At 41.3% G+C, this 17,500-nt stretch overlaps 1 protein-coding gene across 10 annotated transcripts in view; it reads left to right on the forward strand.

Annotated features, from left to right (window-relative positions):
• Positions 1-4,907, forward strand: part of LOC143022636 (uncharacterized) — a 51,906-nt gene extending 46,999 nt beyond the window's left edge. For 8 of the 10 annotated variants that reach the window (XR_012966113.1, XM_076180952.1, XM_076180948.1 and 5 more), the window contains 2 exons: positions 1,267-1,499; positions 4,481-4,907. Coding sequence is in view for 8 of the 10 variants with exons in the window: in XM_076180952.1 (XP_076037067.1) it covers positions 1,267-1,499; positions 4,481-4,558 (311 nt within the window). In the remaining 2 variants the exon portion in view is untranslated. Of the gene's footprint in view, positions 1-1,266; positions 1,500-4,319 lie in introns of all 10 variants that reach the window. The other 2 variants (XR_012966112.1, XM_076180972.1) reach the window with 1 other exon arrangement.
• Positions 4,908-17,500: the final 12,593 nt, after the last annotated feature.

Raw genomic sequence — 17,500 nt, forward strand, 5'->3', positions numbered from 1 at the left:
TCTCTTGCCTGTGCATATTTCAGCAGATTTACTGATGTGACATTTTTCTCCATATGCTTTTTCTCATATCATGTATTTTAGAATTGATGTTATATCTTCACTTGTAACTTGTGATATACTATTTTCATCTACATGCAGATTTGCATTTAGTATTGGTATGTGAAGAGTAAAGCTCTTGGTAACATTCTTCCACTTTGACAAAAGGGAGGTGGAAAGGTGAGACAGGGACGAATTTACGTGGAGAACAGCAACCAGATTAATTCCCAGCTGTGCTATTGATAAAATATATAAAAAGAACTTCAAATCAGTAGACTTAACATCATTGAAAGAAAGAAGAAAAAGTGGTTACTTGGAAAAGGTCTTGTGTCTTGCTACAATTACTTCTGACCTGGGCGATGGGCAGGAGACAGGGATCCACCTTCATCCGCAAGGAGTTTAGATAAGAGGGAAGCAAGGATGGTGGATATGAGTGGAATGGGGGCATATCTATGACTTGGCTACCCCTCTTTTAAGGGGGAAGAGCCCTTAATGTACAAAATTTCTTTGGTATGGGACAGGAGAGGTGTTAGGTGGGAACAAATTGAAGGACACATGTCTGAAGAATGTGAACCATGAAGATGTATCAACTGGAACTGTGTGGAATACAGTGTCGCCTAAACTAAAACCATAAGTGAATTTAAAACTAGATATGATAGTTGAGAAAAAGAGACAGGACCCAAAGAGCATAGCTTTCTTTCTGAAGACTACAATTGAGTAGGTTAGGTAAATCCGTAAGTATGAAAGTAGAATGATTGGTATACAGGGAGAAGTAGAAGAAAGGGTGTTGAAAGACAAAGGAAAGTACTCTAGGATAACTGGAAGAGGTGTGTGTAACAGGTGTTGAGGCTAACAAATATAGAAAAGAATATTTGTATAAAATGGTTTTATGAAATGATGGTGGTATACCAGTTCTGGCTGTCTGGGCAGTGCCGCAGAAGTGCTGTGCCTAACTGCATTGCCTTTGACCCGAGTGGTGTGCTGGGAGACAGGGATGACCATGAGGTGCTGAGATGGCAAGGGTGATTGATTGATTGATTAATTTTATGATTGTGTGTGTGTATGTGTGAGAGAGAAAGAGGTAGGGAGGGAAAGAGAAAAATATAGCACTGGACACTTGTGTATTAAGGCTGCAAATCCTCCATATAAGAGGAGTAGCCAAGTGAAAACACACCCACACGAAAAGCCCCACTACAGAAACAATGCTAATTTAGATTGTTTCACCTACAGAAGCCGCCGGGAGTGCCGCCAACATCCGCAGAGTTCTCAAGAAGCCCAAGAATATCAGCAAAGTCAACCGCCTCGCAGTAAAACCACGCGTGCTCAAGAAAGCTACAACACAGAAATTACTAAAGGATGGCAAGGAGACAAGTAGTGGTGGAGGCGGGTCTGGCAACGGTGGCGGCAGCAGCAGCAGCAGCTCAAAAAAACAGGAGAAAGGAGAAAAGAGTGAAAAGTCGGGGGTAAGAATGATCGAGGAAAGCCTTGTAGGTCTTCTCTTCTCATTTTTCTCTCTTTTTCCTTTTCTTCTCTTTTTTTTCCCTCTTTTCTCTTTCTGTTACTTCCTCTCTTCACCATTTCCCCTTTGTCAGTAGGATCAGAAAACATTGTGATGAAATCACAATGTGTTGTACCATGAAATATATATTTTTATACAACTGGGATATTAATTGAATAATTATTATTATTATAATTACTAATTTATTTATTTATTTATTTTTTCTTCTTTTTTTCTTAATCCTTGTATTCACATTACAGCAATCCCTTGTTATTTGTGGGGGTTACATTTATGGTAGACTGGCTGGTGAAGTTATTTAATGTTTGTTTAAGAGAGGGTAGAGTGCTGGAGGACTGCCTGTATAGTTCCACTTTACAAGATCAAATTTTTGTGGTAAGACAGATATGTGAGAAAGTAATATGAAAAGGTGAGGATGTCTTTTGGGCTTTTATGGATCTGGAGAAGGCTTACGACAGGGTAGACAGGAAGAAACTGTGGGAGGAACTGCAGATATATGGGATAGGAGGAAAGCTGTTAAAAGCAGTCAAGAGTTTTTACAAGAGTAGTAGAGCTTGTGTTAGGATTAGAAATGGAGAGAGTGAGTGGTTTGAGGTAAAGGTGGGACTTCATTAGGGATGTGTTATGTCGCCCTGGGTGTTCAATCTATACATGGATGGGGTGGTGCGAGAGGTGAATGCAAGGGTGGTGGGTCAGGGGTTGGAGATGGTTAAAGAAAATGGAGAAAAGTGGGAAGTAAGCCAGTTGTTTGCTGATGACGCTGTGCTTGTAGCAGGATCAGAGGAGGGAATGAGGAAGTTAGTGACAGAGTTTGAGAAGGTGTGTGAAAGAAGGAAGCTGAAGATAAATGTGGGCAAAAAGTAAGGTGATGAGATGTACAAGGGGAGAGAGTGACAGCAGGCTGGAAGTGAGCATTAAGGGTGAGAGACTGAAGGAAGTGGATAGTTTTAGATACTTGGGTGCGAATGTGGCAGGAAAGGGAGGAGTGGGGGTGGAGGTAGAATGTAGATTGAGAGAAGCAAGTAAATGCCTTTGTGGATTAAAAAGTGTAATGAGAAATAGACATCTGGGAATGGATGCTAAGAGGAGGTTATATGAAGGAGTGATTGTGCCAGCAGCACTGTACAGGGCAGAAACATGGAACATGAGAGAGGAAGAGAGAAGGAGTTTGAATGTGTTTGAGATGAAATGTCTGAGAAGTATGATGGGGGTTACTAGTGTGTGAGAAATGAGGAGGTGAGGAGGAGAACAGGGGTGGAAAGGGAGCTGGGAGATAGGGTTGATGAAAGAGTATTAGGATGGTTTGGACACATGTCAAGAATGAGTGAAGAAAGATTAGTAAAAGAGGTGTGGAAGGCAGAGGTGGAAGGAGTGAATATGAGGGGGCGTCCTAGGGGGGTAGCCAAAAAGAAAAAGACATAGAAACCACTCCCACCCATTCCATTTCCTATATATTCCATTCCCCTCCACCCTCCTCCCTCCCTCTTATCATGGCACCTCCTAGATGACGTGTCATCCCTCCATCCTGTCCACTGCCCTGGGTCAGAAGCAGTGTCGCAAGACACAGCACATCCACAGCAAGGCCGCTTCATAAATTTGGTGAACCCCCTCTCTGTCTTCTGCATAATAGCAAGAATATTCTGTCTTTCAGTAGTTTGAATCTGGGTGCCTTCCTCTCCTCTGAAGAAATGAATGTTCTGCTAGGTGGCATTTCCTTCCACCAAAGTCCCATTTCATCTGCATTAAACACATGTTCTGGCAGATATCCGTGGTACTTAATCAGCTTCTCTAGTTCTGCCGGATACGCTTCTGCCGCCATGTGATCAGCTGATGTGGACTCACCTGTTATTCTTAGATTGTGGAGTCCAAATCTTTTCTTAAAATTTTCAAACCATCCCTTGCTGGCCACAAAAGATTGTTTTTCTCCACATTTCTTACTGAAATATTCATACATTTTCTTAGCCAACTCTCTGATGGGAATTGCCTCAAATGGAATATGTCGGCGTTTCAGATCTTCAATCCAGACATTAAGTGACTTTTCCAATTTTATCATAGCAATATTGTGCACATACTGAGAATCTTTTGCTTAGACTGGAGCACATGCCACTGTTTATCTAACATCTTTCTCACTTTTCTTCATGTAACGCAATGTGGACTCGTCGCTACCATAAGCAGGGCTACACGCCATGAAACTCATTCCACTTCGGAGTTTATCCAATATCACTATTTTTCTGTAAATGTCGAAACTTTTCCAGCTCTTTTGGACACTTTACCATCTTTACTATTAATATTTGTCTTTGCTGAGGCTGAACTATATCCAGAAGCCATGCCAAGAGTGCACAAGTGGAGAGTATCAGCACAGGGCATCTAAACAAACCAAAAGAAACATGTAAAGTGAGGTGGAAGCTACATCGAAGATTTAAAAACACGTGGAGTAAAGTGATGGTGGCACCATACTGTACAAGCAGCGGAAATATTTCTCACTCCCCCCCCACCTCCAGAAAAGTCTGCGAATAATAAAAGCACAAAAAATATGGGATTTGCTGTAATGACTTCAATTTTTTTTATTTATTATTTATTTATTTATTTTATTATTTATTTATTTTTTATATTATTATTATTATCATTTATTTATTTTTTCCCAATTTTATTTTATTTCTTACAGGCATCAACAGTTTGCACTGTTTTTGCTCAGTTGATTGTTACTTGAATTTGTATAGTATTATGAGTTCTATTTTCCAATTAACCGTGGTTCCTTTCCCCACAGAGGCGGGGGTCACCATCCAATACTCGCTGAGGACAAGTCCATCAACCCATAGGGAAAAAATGGGAGAATGGGGGGCCACTTTCCTCGCTTCTCACTTGATCTTCTCTGCCCATTTAACCAGGATGTATTTGGAAATTCACAGCACGATTCTTTCTCCCCAGGACAAGGGAAACGAGTCGAAATCTTCCAGGCCATCACCCCGGGAACGTGACGAGAAGCTTTCCACAAACGTCAAGTGAACGGTGACACAAGATGCCCTTCACCGGTGGCCCCCCAGGGGATAGGGAATTTTTATGCCACAATTGTGGGTGTGTATGCAGATGTGTGTATATGTAAATGTGTTTTTAAGCATACAATAAACCCAATCATGAAAGATTGATTATGAATTGATAACTGATTTTAGGGAAGGGAAGGGGGGGTCTTTACCATCTCGCGAGAGCGTGTATGGTGAATTGTGGTGATTGATTAGTGACCTTAATATATGTATGTGTATATATATATATCTGTATAAATATATATATACAAGCACTTTGATGAATCGTGATGTGATCTAGTGGTCTGATATAAAGAAAAAAGTTATACATCATATGTAGTGTTTTCTTATCCAACATTCTTGTAATTACTAGTTAAACTTGCATATTACATACAAGACCCGGTGAATGTAGTCTTGCTGTATTGTTTCTGACACAGGAGGAGCTAAGAAGAGAGGGAAATGAGGGTGCTGGATGGGAGTGGATACGTACCTTTTGCCTTGGCTATCTCCCATATAAGGGGTTGGGGTGGGGGGGAGCCCTCGGTATATAGATTACATATCAAAAGGCCCTTTCCCCCTTATAAAGGCGGGTTGACCCAACCAAGGCATATTTATGCTTTTACTCATTCAGCATCCATCCAACTACCTTTATGTTGACCCTTTTTATTTTAGGTCCTTGTGGAAGAAGGAGCATCGCAGTCCCCTGCCCAGTGTTTGGGTCGGAAACAATGCAGCAAGCTCGACACTTGTACTACAGGGGTGAACTTGCCTAAAGATTTAATAGTGGCAGGGGTCAGGGATGACCCCTCATCCACGAGGAGCTAAGATGAAAGGGAGATGGGAGTGGCTGGCCACCTCCCTATTAAGGGAGAAGCCTTTTGGTATATGGATAGAAAAAGGGCAAAATAAGTACAAAAAATTCCTGCAGAAGGAACAAAACGAGTAAATTGATTTGGAGTCCAAGTGCTGATGTTGGAGAATTTGGTTTCTTACAAAGGGCATTACAAAAGAGGAATGCCTGTGGAGGAAGGATGGGAGAGGGGTTGTGTATAGATGATGCTGTGATGCATGAGGGTGATGGGGATGAGGAAGTATGTATGAGAAAAAATTTGACGCAGCCCGAAGGGATTTCTCCCCGTCTTCTCCTTTTCTGCATGGGGGGGTTGCCGAATTTATGAAGTGGTCTTGCCATGGATGTGCTGCGTCTTGCGACACTGCTTCTGACCCAGGGCAGTGGACAGGATGCAGGGATGACCCGTCATCCAGGAGGTGCTAAGGTAAGAGGGAGTGGAATATATAGGAAATGAAATGGGTGGGAGTGGTTTCTATGCCTTTTTCTTTTTGGCCACCCCCCCATGTAGGGGGAAAAAGCCTTTGGTATATGTATGTATGTAGAGTTGCAGACTAAATTCTTCATGAGGAAGAGTTCCAGACACCTGGTGGAAAAAAGAAAAAGTACTGGTTGACTAGAAGTAATTGCACACTAAAAGAATGAATAGTGTTATAGTCTCTAATTTAGAGACTTGTATCATGCTGCATTGCTTCTGACACAGGCCAGTGGGCAGATGACTTATCATCTACGATGAGCTAAGATGAGAGCGAGGCAGGGGTAGTGGGTGGGATTGGTGTGTCTTTTAACTTGGCTATCTCTTATAAGGGATTTCTCCCCGTCTTCTCCTTTTCTGCATGGGGGGGTCGCCGAATTTATGAAGTGGCCTTGCTGTGTCTTGCGACACTACTGCTGACCCAGGGCAGTGGACAGGATGCAGGGATGACCTGTTATCCAGGAGGGGCCAAGATAAGAGGGAGGGGAGTGGAATATATAGGAAATGGAATGGGTGGGAGTGGTTTCTATGCCTTTTTCTTTTTGGCTACCCTCCGTGTAGGGGGAAAAAAAGCCTTTGGTATATGTGTGTTTGTCTCTTATAAGGGGGAAAAAGCCCTTGCTATATAGACAGTCAAAGAAGGTGAAGTACACAGCCACTGAGTTCTGAAGAAAAGTGAACATTAATGACAATAGAAACTTGCAGTATTGTGGTTGACAAGGAGAGGTGTTTTTTAAAAGGGAAGCTTTTAGATTTTGTTCAGAAGTACTGAGTGAGACTAATCACCCAAAACATAAGCTTATCCTTACAAATGTACAAAACCTCTTTAGGGTCAACAGATAAGTTGGTGTCGGAAAAATCAAAGTAGTACAGAGTGACAAATTTTGATGAAGCAGATTGCATGGGTTTTATGCAGCCAATATGTTAGGGACTTGGTGACGCCCCTATGGACTAGTCATGCATTTTTTTAATGGTTGGAAAGTAATGTCCATATGAGGAATGTTTTTAATATTGACAATTTGAAAACAACCACAGCTAACTTTTAAAAACAATGGTTACATTTTTTTTTTCCAATGAACTGCTATACAACCAGAAATGATTGCTGCTGGAATGTAATTGTGCACAAATATAAATGACACTTGCACAAGCAGACATGCTTGGACATTGAGAAAAAGTAAACATTTGTGAAGTGTGTAAACACAGTTATAAGGTACTGGCAGGTGAATAGGTACCACACTTTTGCAAGAAGGGAAATATTGGAGGCTTGGCAGTGATTGGCAAGAGCATTCTCTTATAGATGTATGATGTAACATTCTGATTATGTGGTGTAAGCTACAGGAAATCTATGGGGAGCATAAGGGAAGAAGTATTGATTTATGTATACTGGGAAGTTCTGAGAAACTTGTTTCTTAAACTGAGCTGCACAGGAGAACTAAGATCTGTATCTTCAATGCCTTCATGATCCCAGTCTTCCTGTGTGGATGTCAGATTTGTACTCTGCTTTGAAAGTCATACCTTTCGCACAGAGTTGTTGTACAGTGAGACCTCTCATTAACGGACGTTAATTAGCTGTGTTTGCGGTGTTTTTGCCGTGTTTTCGTTGTGTTTTTGGTGCTGTGCAATCACTATGCCACCCAAAAACCACTCCAAATCAACGGATCATTCACATCAACGGACACCGTTACCCCCCTTTTAGTCCGTTAATGAGAGGTAGTACTGTATAACAAAGCAGTGGGAATATGACTAACTTTGGCTTCTGGACCCTACTGCAGAAGCATTCCGTCCTCCTCTCTTGCCTTGGTCTCAGATGGTGTGGGAAAAGCTGAGGATGGCTCTTCATCTATGAGGTGCTCAGATGTGAGGGCTGAAGAATGGGTGTGGGGATGTATGTAAAGTGGGCGTTTATTTTTACACTACCACCTTCCTTATAAGGGAGAAAAGCCCTTTTAGTATAAATGTATACTAAGTCTCAAGCAGCATGGTAGGGAACCAGGTATGACTTCATCCCTAAGGTACTGAGATGGAAGGGGCACTAAATGAGATTGTGTCTATGTATACCCGTTGCACTGAGAAATGGCCGTTAGGGCGGAGCACTGGGAGTCCCCCTGTGGTGCCACATAATTATTTCATAATTTTATTTTATTTTATAATTCTATTTTATGATTTTATAATGTTGCCACATATAATTATATTATAATTTTTTGTCACACACCACCACTGAAGTAAAAATCAAAAGCAATGTTTTCTATACAAAGGTTTCGTTTCCTCGAGTCTAGACATGGCATATGAGGGAGAGAGAGCGATGTTGCTGCTACATCTAATCTCTGGCCCTGCCCCCCTCACACTGCATTCAGAAAACATTACATCCACACGCACGTTCTCGCCATGGATGCCCATGCGTGGCAACACCGGGAAATCTCCTAGCCACGCCTTAGCGGTCATTTCTCGTTGTGCTGACTATAGTGGGTGTGCACTTTGATTTCATCACCCCCTTTGTGAGGGAGAAAGGGTTTTTGGTATATATATATATATACATATACCAAATCACCACAGTTGATCACGGGGTACCACTGGAGAGTGTCAAATAAGGATATACTTGATGGCACTAATGTGAGACACACAACATCAGCTGAGGCCTCATACAAATTGGCTAATCTCCCAGATGATGACCTTGCTCATAGGGTCATCTCATTGAGTGGTGACCTAGAATGGACTAGGCCAGTGGTTCCTTCAAGTTTTTCAGCCCTGATACCCCAAAGGTTAACTCCAAATTAACCTGATACCCTTCAACATTAGCCTACTGCTCTCTATTTTTAACTTTTAATTTACTTTACTTAAAAAGAGAGAGAGAGAGTGAAGAGAGGATGGATATGAGCAAACAACTGAAATCTAGGGACTCTATTTTTATTTTTAGTAAAAAGATGACTAAAATATAATTCCAAACAAAATCATTGATTTAATATTTCCTCTGTGATGCCTTTTTGGATACCCCCAAGAATTGGATTGAATACCCCCTAGGGGTTTTGAGACACTACTTTAGGAACACCTGGACTAGGCTAAGGGATCACCCACACAGGATATGGTTGTGTCAACTGAATCTGAAGCTGTATGGAAGTTGTGATGATGATACAAGAGTCTGCTTGGGAGCTTGACAAGGATGATCCACAGGACTGGAAAAGGGTAAGTGCAGTCATAGCTTTTGTTCTCGCATATGAACTTTTTATTTTGTTATTACTTGGGGGATGAGGGAGTATATGTGAGAAATAATTTGACACAGGCTGAAGGGATTTCTCCCCTTCTTTTCTGCATAAGGGGATGGAGAGTGGGGATTGCCAATTTAATGAAGCGGTCTTGCTGTGGATGTGCTGCATCTTGTGCCCTTGACACTGCCTCTGACCCAGGGCAGTGTGTGAGATGCAGAGATGACCCGTCATCTAGGAGGTGCCAAGATAAGAGGGAGGGAAGGGGGTGGATGGGAGTGGAGTTCATTGGGGATGGAATGGGTGGGAGTGGTTTTTATGCCTTTGTTTTTTGGCTACCTCCCTTATAAGGGGGAAAAAAGCCTTTGGTATATGTATATACTTGTTATTACTTGGCTGAGTGGCTTAGGGCGTCGTTATTTGCAGTGAAGGTCAAGGGGATGGCAGTTTGAACCCTGACACCGGCAAAGTTGAACCAAGGGCATGGTTCATTAAAATCCATGCTACAAAGTCCTCTGTGAGGGGCACTGTCCTAGCCCTCTGATAGGGGAGTTTGTGATGTTAAACCACATCATCATATCACTTGTTTTTATTAATTCATTTTTTTAGACCAACAAGCTCTGATGGTGCACACAGGACAAGGGACATGAACATGATTAGGGCATTGGATCCTGGATGTTCATTTAAGAAAAGACAAATGAGTACACACACACCCTGGGTTGGAATATGCAGCAGTTGTGTGGTCCCTGTTGGGGAGAAAGAAAAAAAAAAAAAAGATATGGAGAATACAAAGGGTAGCAACTGCATTAGTTCTCAACCTAACATACAAACCCTATATCTATCTATCTATATATATAAAAGGATTCTTTTCCCACATAAAGGTGGTAGCCAATTCAAAAGCATGCATCCACTCCCATCTACCACCCTTGTTTCCCTCTTATCTGAGCCCCTGGTGGATGAAGGGTTCATCCCTGTCTGCCCTATGCCTGGGTCTGAAGCAGTGCAGTAAGACACAGTACATCCACAGCAGGGGTACTTCACTCACACAGCGACCTTCCTTCCATGTCCCCTTGTGATGAAAATAGAGAAGACGGGGAGAAATCCCTTGGGCTGTGTCAAACTATCATCCATACACAACCATCCTCCATTCACCCCTATCTATTGCCTCCTCCCTTCCCTGCTCAACAGACTTTCCCTTCTTTCTCAAAGCCCCTTTCACTCCATCCATCTCATCCTCGTTCATCCCCTCAAGTTCACTCTATCCACCAGTGCTTTCCATGCCACTTTTGCTAGTCTTTTTGTGCTCAATTCTTTCCATTTGTCCAAATCACCCTAATACTTTTAAAATGGCAATTACTGACAAAATGGTCATAATAGACACCATATGAGTATGAAAATTTGATTAAAAGTATAATGTTTCACTTGCTAAATCTTTTTCAATTACATGTACTTGAAAAAGATTTGAGAAGTGAAATATTGTATTTCTAATAAAGGTTTCATCCTCATATGATGTTTACCCTGTGATCATCCCAGCTCCCTATCCAATCCCGCTCTCCTCCTCACCTCCTCATTTCTCACTCTATCCAACCTTGTAACCCCTACCATACTTCTCAGACACTTCATCTCAAACACATTTAAACTTCTCCTTTCTGCCTCTCTTAAATTCCAAGTCTCTGCCCCATACAGTGTTGTCAGCACAATTACCCCTTTATATAATCTCTGTATCCATTCCCAGATACCTATTTCTTATGACATGTTTCAGTCCCCTGAAGTATTTACTTGCTTTTCTCAGTCTACAATTTACCTCCACTTCCACCCCTCCATTTCATGCCACATGCAACCCCAAATACCTTGAACCACCTTGGGGATCGGTCCAGGATGTAACACTTCACCCCATACCATTCAACACATAATGGAAGACTGCATTATACACAATCATGCACGCAAACAACACAACATACACAAGTGCCACAACCAAAATTCTCCTCCCTACCACAGATAACACAACAGAAACCCAATCCATTCGTATCCGCACAGGCAACAATTCAACACTAACAATAGTTAACATGTACATTCCCCCCCAATCATCCCCCACAGTTCCAAACACCTTCAGACCTCAGCTCAGCCAACTAACCTCAATCCCCAACCTGATCATGGGTGGTGACTTCAACGCCAAGTCGTCTGCCTGGTTTGTCGACAACCCCGACACAGACAGAGGGCTTGATATACAGACTCAACTCGACTCATTGACTATCATGAACAACACGCATAATCATACACATATCCCATACCAAGCCCTCTACACTCCCTCCTCTCCTGATATCACCTTTTGCTCCCCCTGCCTAACCCCAACAACATCATGGAGAGTGGTCGGAGCCCTTGGTTCTGACCACCTTCCAATCATCATCACCAAAAACAAGATGCACCCCAGCTGGCCACAGACACACTTACACCAATTACAAGAGAGCTAACTGGGAAGCCTTTAATGAAGAGACAGAACAACATTTTGAAACACTTAACAGTACACCAATCACAAACATAAACAATGCTGTGCACGCTTTTAATACAATCATACAAAACGCAGACAAGAGATACATCCCTAGAGGCAACAGAAAATCACACAACCCCAACTTCACACCAGAAATCCAAGGCCTCATCAGACAACGTGACACACTTAAACACGATTCCCCCACACCTATCCCTCAAAACATAGCAGACCAAATACAAACACTAAACACTGTGATTGCCAATAAAATACATGAACAAAAAACACAAAATTGGCAAAACTTTATCAATACACTTGATCACAAAACAAACACCAGCAAATTGTTCAAAACACTCAACAGCATCACACTATCCAACACTAACACTACACGCTCTCACGCAGCAATAATCACAACAACAGATAATCTACCCTCAAACAGACAACAAGCAAACGCACTCATACGTCATTTTGCACAGACGAGCCATCTTACATCTCACCCTGACGACCGACGCACCATTCGACGTAAGAAAGACTTTCCCACAGACTCAGACTATACACCCTTCATAGACAGTCAGACAAAACTCATAATGCATAGTCTCAAGCACTCATCTGCCTGTGGCCCTGATAACATAAGCAACATCCACCTAAAACACATTGGACCACAAGGTATACACGCACTCACAAACATTGCAAACTACAGCTATTCACACAACACTATACCCGACATCTGGAAGCATGGTAAAATAATCACCATCCCAAAACCGAACAAAGACCCAACAATCCCATCATCGCACCGCCCAATCATACTTCTCTGCACCCCCTCTAAAGTCATTGAACGCCTAATACTTAAACTTGTCACACCATATATTCCCCTTGCTGACTCACAACACGGTTTTAGGCCACTACACTCCACAAACACTCTTCTGACAAACCTCACACAAAGAATTTTTGATGGCATCAATTCAGATAGGCCCCACCACAGAACACTTCTTATAACATTGGACATTAGTAAAGCTTTTGATGCTATCCCCCGCCACAACCTAACAAATAAAATATATAACACAGACATGCACAATAACACCAAAAGATGGCTGGCCAATTATCTGGCAGGCAGGAATGCTCATGTGTCATATAATGGCCAATCATCGCACATCAGAAACATTAAGAACGGAGTACCGCAGGGCTCAGTTCTATCCCCCACATTATTTAATCTATACATGCATGACTTACCCACGCCAGACACCTCAGAAATACAAATCTCTTCTTACGCAGACGACATAACAATCACATGCACACATCGTAACACAGACAAAGCTGCAGAAATAATCCAGCCTTACCTTGACACACTCGACACATGGTTCATCACAAACAGACTCAAAATAGCTCCAACCAAATCTACAGCAACACTTCTCACCAACTGGACAAAAGAACACAAATACATACCTCATCTCTACATCAACAACACTCTAATACCACACACAAACACACCGAAAATTCTTGGTGTAACATACGATACGTCCATGTCTTTCAAACAACACCTCACAAACATAAAAAACAAATGCACACCTAGACTTAACGCACTTAAGTCAATCACTGGAACGACATTTGGACAAAACAAAGAAACTAATATAACAATATACAAACAATGTATACGCTCAGTGATGAATTATGCGAGTCCTGCATGGGCTCCTAATCTCAGTGAGACACACCACAACACCCTTCAAATCATACAAAACAAAGCCCTAAAAACAATTACAGGCTGCACAAATACATCACCTACAGACCATTTACACCATGAAACAAAAGTCCTCAAAGTCAAGGAACACCTCGACATGAGAGGCACACAAACACTTGCTGCAGCCACCACAAACACATCACACCCGTTACACTACATAGCAGAACACCCACACACACCAAGAAACATTAAAACTACACCCAAAGACCTTTATTACACAAAGATACTCTCTTCTCTTCCTCCACAACCACCAAATACCAGCCTCCGGAAACATATTCATAATCATATCACTCACCGCTCCATTAACACACTGAAAGACAACACACTGCTGCATGCCAGACCCCCTGATATCCACCCTTCTGAATCCTCTCTCCCACGTAAGGACAGAGTCCACTTGGCCAGACTGCGATGCGGTCACCACCCAGCACTTCTAAGCTACCAGAGGAGGCTGGACGACCGTGTTGTGAACAGCTGCCCAGGATGTAACACTTCACCCCATACCATACAACACATAATGGAAGACTGCATTATACACAATCATGCACGCAAACAAACAACACAACATACACTCTATAAAGGATTTGTGGGAAAACCCAGTCTCGGCTGTGGCCTTCCTTGGGGAGACGGGACTGCTCGGACAGACAGTCTAGGGAACGACAACAACAACAACAACAACAACATACACTCTATAAAGGATTTGTGGGAAAACCCAGTCTCGGCTGTGGCCTTCCTTGGGGAGAACGGGACTGCTCGGACAGACAGTCTAGGGAACGACAACAACAACAACCTTGAACCACCTACTTCCTCTAGCCACTCTCCATTAAGACGTACTTCCAGCTCACTGCCATCCTCTTCCCTGGAATATCTCATCACCTTACTTTTATTACCCACATTTATCTTTAACTTTCTCCTATTGTATACCTGCTAAAACTTTGTCACTAACTGCCTTAATCCCTCCTTTGACCCTGCCTCAAGTGCTGTGTCATCCGCAAACAACAGCTGGCTCACCTCCCACTTCTCTCCATTTTCTTTAACCGTCTTTAGTTCCCTGCCTTTTACTCTTGCATTCACCTCCCACGCCACCCCATCCATGTACACGTTGAACAGCCAGGGCAACATGACACATCCCTGATGCAGTCCCACCTTAACCTCAAACCACTCGCTCTCTCCATTTCCAATTCTAACATAGGCTCTACTATAATAAAAAATCTTGAGTGCCCTTAACAGCTTTCCCCAAATTCTACATACCTGCAATATCTTTCACAGTGCCTTCCTGTTTACCCTATCATAAGCCTTCTCCAAATCCATAAAGGCCCCAAAAAAGATCCTTAACTTTTTCCAAAACCCTCTCACAAACCTTCTTTACCATAGATTAAAACCATTGGACCTACCATCACCAGAAGAAAGAAGAGAGAGAGGGGACGTGATTGCTATGTTCAGATCGAAGAAAGGATTTTTTTCTCGTTATTATTCTTTAATGTGAGGTTACGGGGTCAAGGGGAAATTTATAAAGGATTATAAGAAGGAAAAGAAAAATCGTACAAACGCATCAACTTGGGGAACAACCTAAAGATGTTTGATCGATGAAGACAAAGACAAATTATGTCAATACAACACAAAACTCTGGTTAGTGCCTTAACTTCTGGGGTTATCACGCTTGGCGTCCACGGGCTTCACCAGGGCCGACAATTGTTCGTTTGAGTAGAAACGACTTCGGTTACAATATTTGAATTTTCAAATCTCCAAATATCAAATCATTTTTCCGTCATATATAGCAAAGCTCAATGATGAACTAAGAGAATGTGAACATATACAAATGTTAGACAAACAGCAAACCTGTCAAACTAATGTGGTGTCTTGCTATAAGATTCTGCGTTAGAGATCATAAGTTTTGTGTATAAAACGGTAATCAAACCATATTTTTTGCCATTCAATACGTTTCAAAACAAATACAGAATGAAAACACAATGTAAACACATGACACAGTATGAACACCGCATAATGAAAAACAATAGTTTACAAAAGTTCTTGTAAACAGTACTGTTTTTCATTACGTGGTCCATTCTGTCACGTGTTTACATTGTGTACAAGAACAGTATAAACAAAGACCATCGACGAAACGGGCTGATGCTCTTTGTTATACTCGAATTGAAAATCATAGAAATTACGAAGACTTATACGCAAGAAATGTAAGATTTGACGTGTTATATTACACCTGGAAAGGGGAATTTATGTCAAATTGTTTAAAACAAACACATGGCATGTGGAGAAAAGGCGTAAGATTTTCAACTAATATCGTAAGACTTGAAGATCGTAGAAAATTACAAGACTTACGCAAAAAAAAAAAAAAAAAAAAAAAGTAAGACTTGACAGGTATGAAACTGTCAAAATGTTCTAGAAGAAGTCTAGATTTCTGTAAGTAAAGTCATATGTTATTAATTAAATGGAGGTGGAGGTAGAATGTCGAAGTTAAAAAAGACCAGTATAATAACTCCTTTAAACAGGATGCTCGGATTCACAGCCGTTTACAGCTTAAAAACTTCACTAAAACTGCAAACGTTACTGTCCCTCTTGAGTAATAGGATGAAAATGTATGTGTAAGGTCACAGCATTGTCCTCAACTTGGGCTACGAGTATGTAGCATGAGATCTTGAGTTCCCATCCGGAAGGGTAATAACTGTCAATCACGAATCTAACACGTGATCCAGTACTGTGGTGAATCATACATACACGCACACGCACACACGCATACACATACACACATATGTACACGACTCTTAGCGCAGTGGTTAGAGTTACCGACCGCCACTACGGCGACCCAGGGCTGAAGTAATTTCAGTATTACTATGCTGCGAGTCGTTACTCCAACTCTCGTTGGCGGGGAGTTCGGGGTGTGTGTGCGTGTAAGGTCACAGCATTACCCATAGATCGGTCATATATGAGCACTGAGCTCTCTTCCGGAAGAGAAATAGCTGTCGATCACGAGTCCAACACGTGATCCAAAGACCATGGTGAATCACATGTACGCTTACCCAGTGTGGTTGCCCTCGCTCACCCTCATACAAAAGCAACAACTAGAGAGAACACCGAAGAGGGCGTGCAAGATCATCTTGGGACCAACCCACGACAGTTACAACAACGCTCTAACCACCCTAAATCTCCCAAGGATGTCCAATAGGCATCGTGAGGCGATGAGGAAGTTTGGAGAAAATCTACTCACTCACCCTCGTCACCGATACTTCCTCCCACCGGAAGCTCCTCGACCACGCCACGCTACCAGGCACATCAACAAACTCGTACCCGCGCCGAGGACTTACCGTGTAAAGAACACTGTCATTCCGTCCGTAAAGGACTTCATAAATACATTTTTATCGAGTCATATAATTTGCTCCAATTGTACATTGTCAGTGGATCACGTCACTACTTAAAAAGCGAATAAAATAAAAACAGTTCTGATGGGTCGAGATAAAGAGACGAGGCCACACGAGTGTAACTCTTTCCCTGAAAATTGCAATTAAGTAAATGCACACACAGACCGTGCACACATATATACATATATATTTCATACATACGTGCATACACACACACGAGCGCACACACACACACACACACACACACACACACACACACACACACACACACACACACACACACACACACACACACACACACACACATATATATATATATATACATACATTTATGTGTGCATGTATGTATAAATATGATATATATATATATATATATATATAAATATATTTATGTGTGGGTGTGTAGATATATATATATATATATATCTATATATATATATATATATATATATATATATATATTGTGTGTGTGTAGACACGCATGTATATGTGATATATATATATATATATATATATATATATATATATATATATATATATAATTGTGTGTCTGTGTATATAGACACGCGCATATATATATATATATATATATATATATATATATATATATATATATATATGTGTGTGTGTGTGTGTGTGTGTGTTGTAGATATATATATATATATATATATATATATATATATATATATATATATATATGTATACATTATATACATATATGTATATATATATATATATATATATATATATATATAATTGTCTGTGTATATAGACACGCGCATATATATATATATATATATATATATATATAT

This window comes from Oratosquilla oratoria, chromosome 3, assembly GCF_046742065.1.
Source record: "Oratosquilla oratoria isolate Oo_2021 chromosome 3, ASM4674206v1, whole genome shotgun sequence".
NCBI classification, from domain to species: Eukaryota; Metazoa; Arthropoda; class Malacostraca; order Stomatopoda; family Squillidae; genus Oratosquilla; species Oratosquilla oratoria.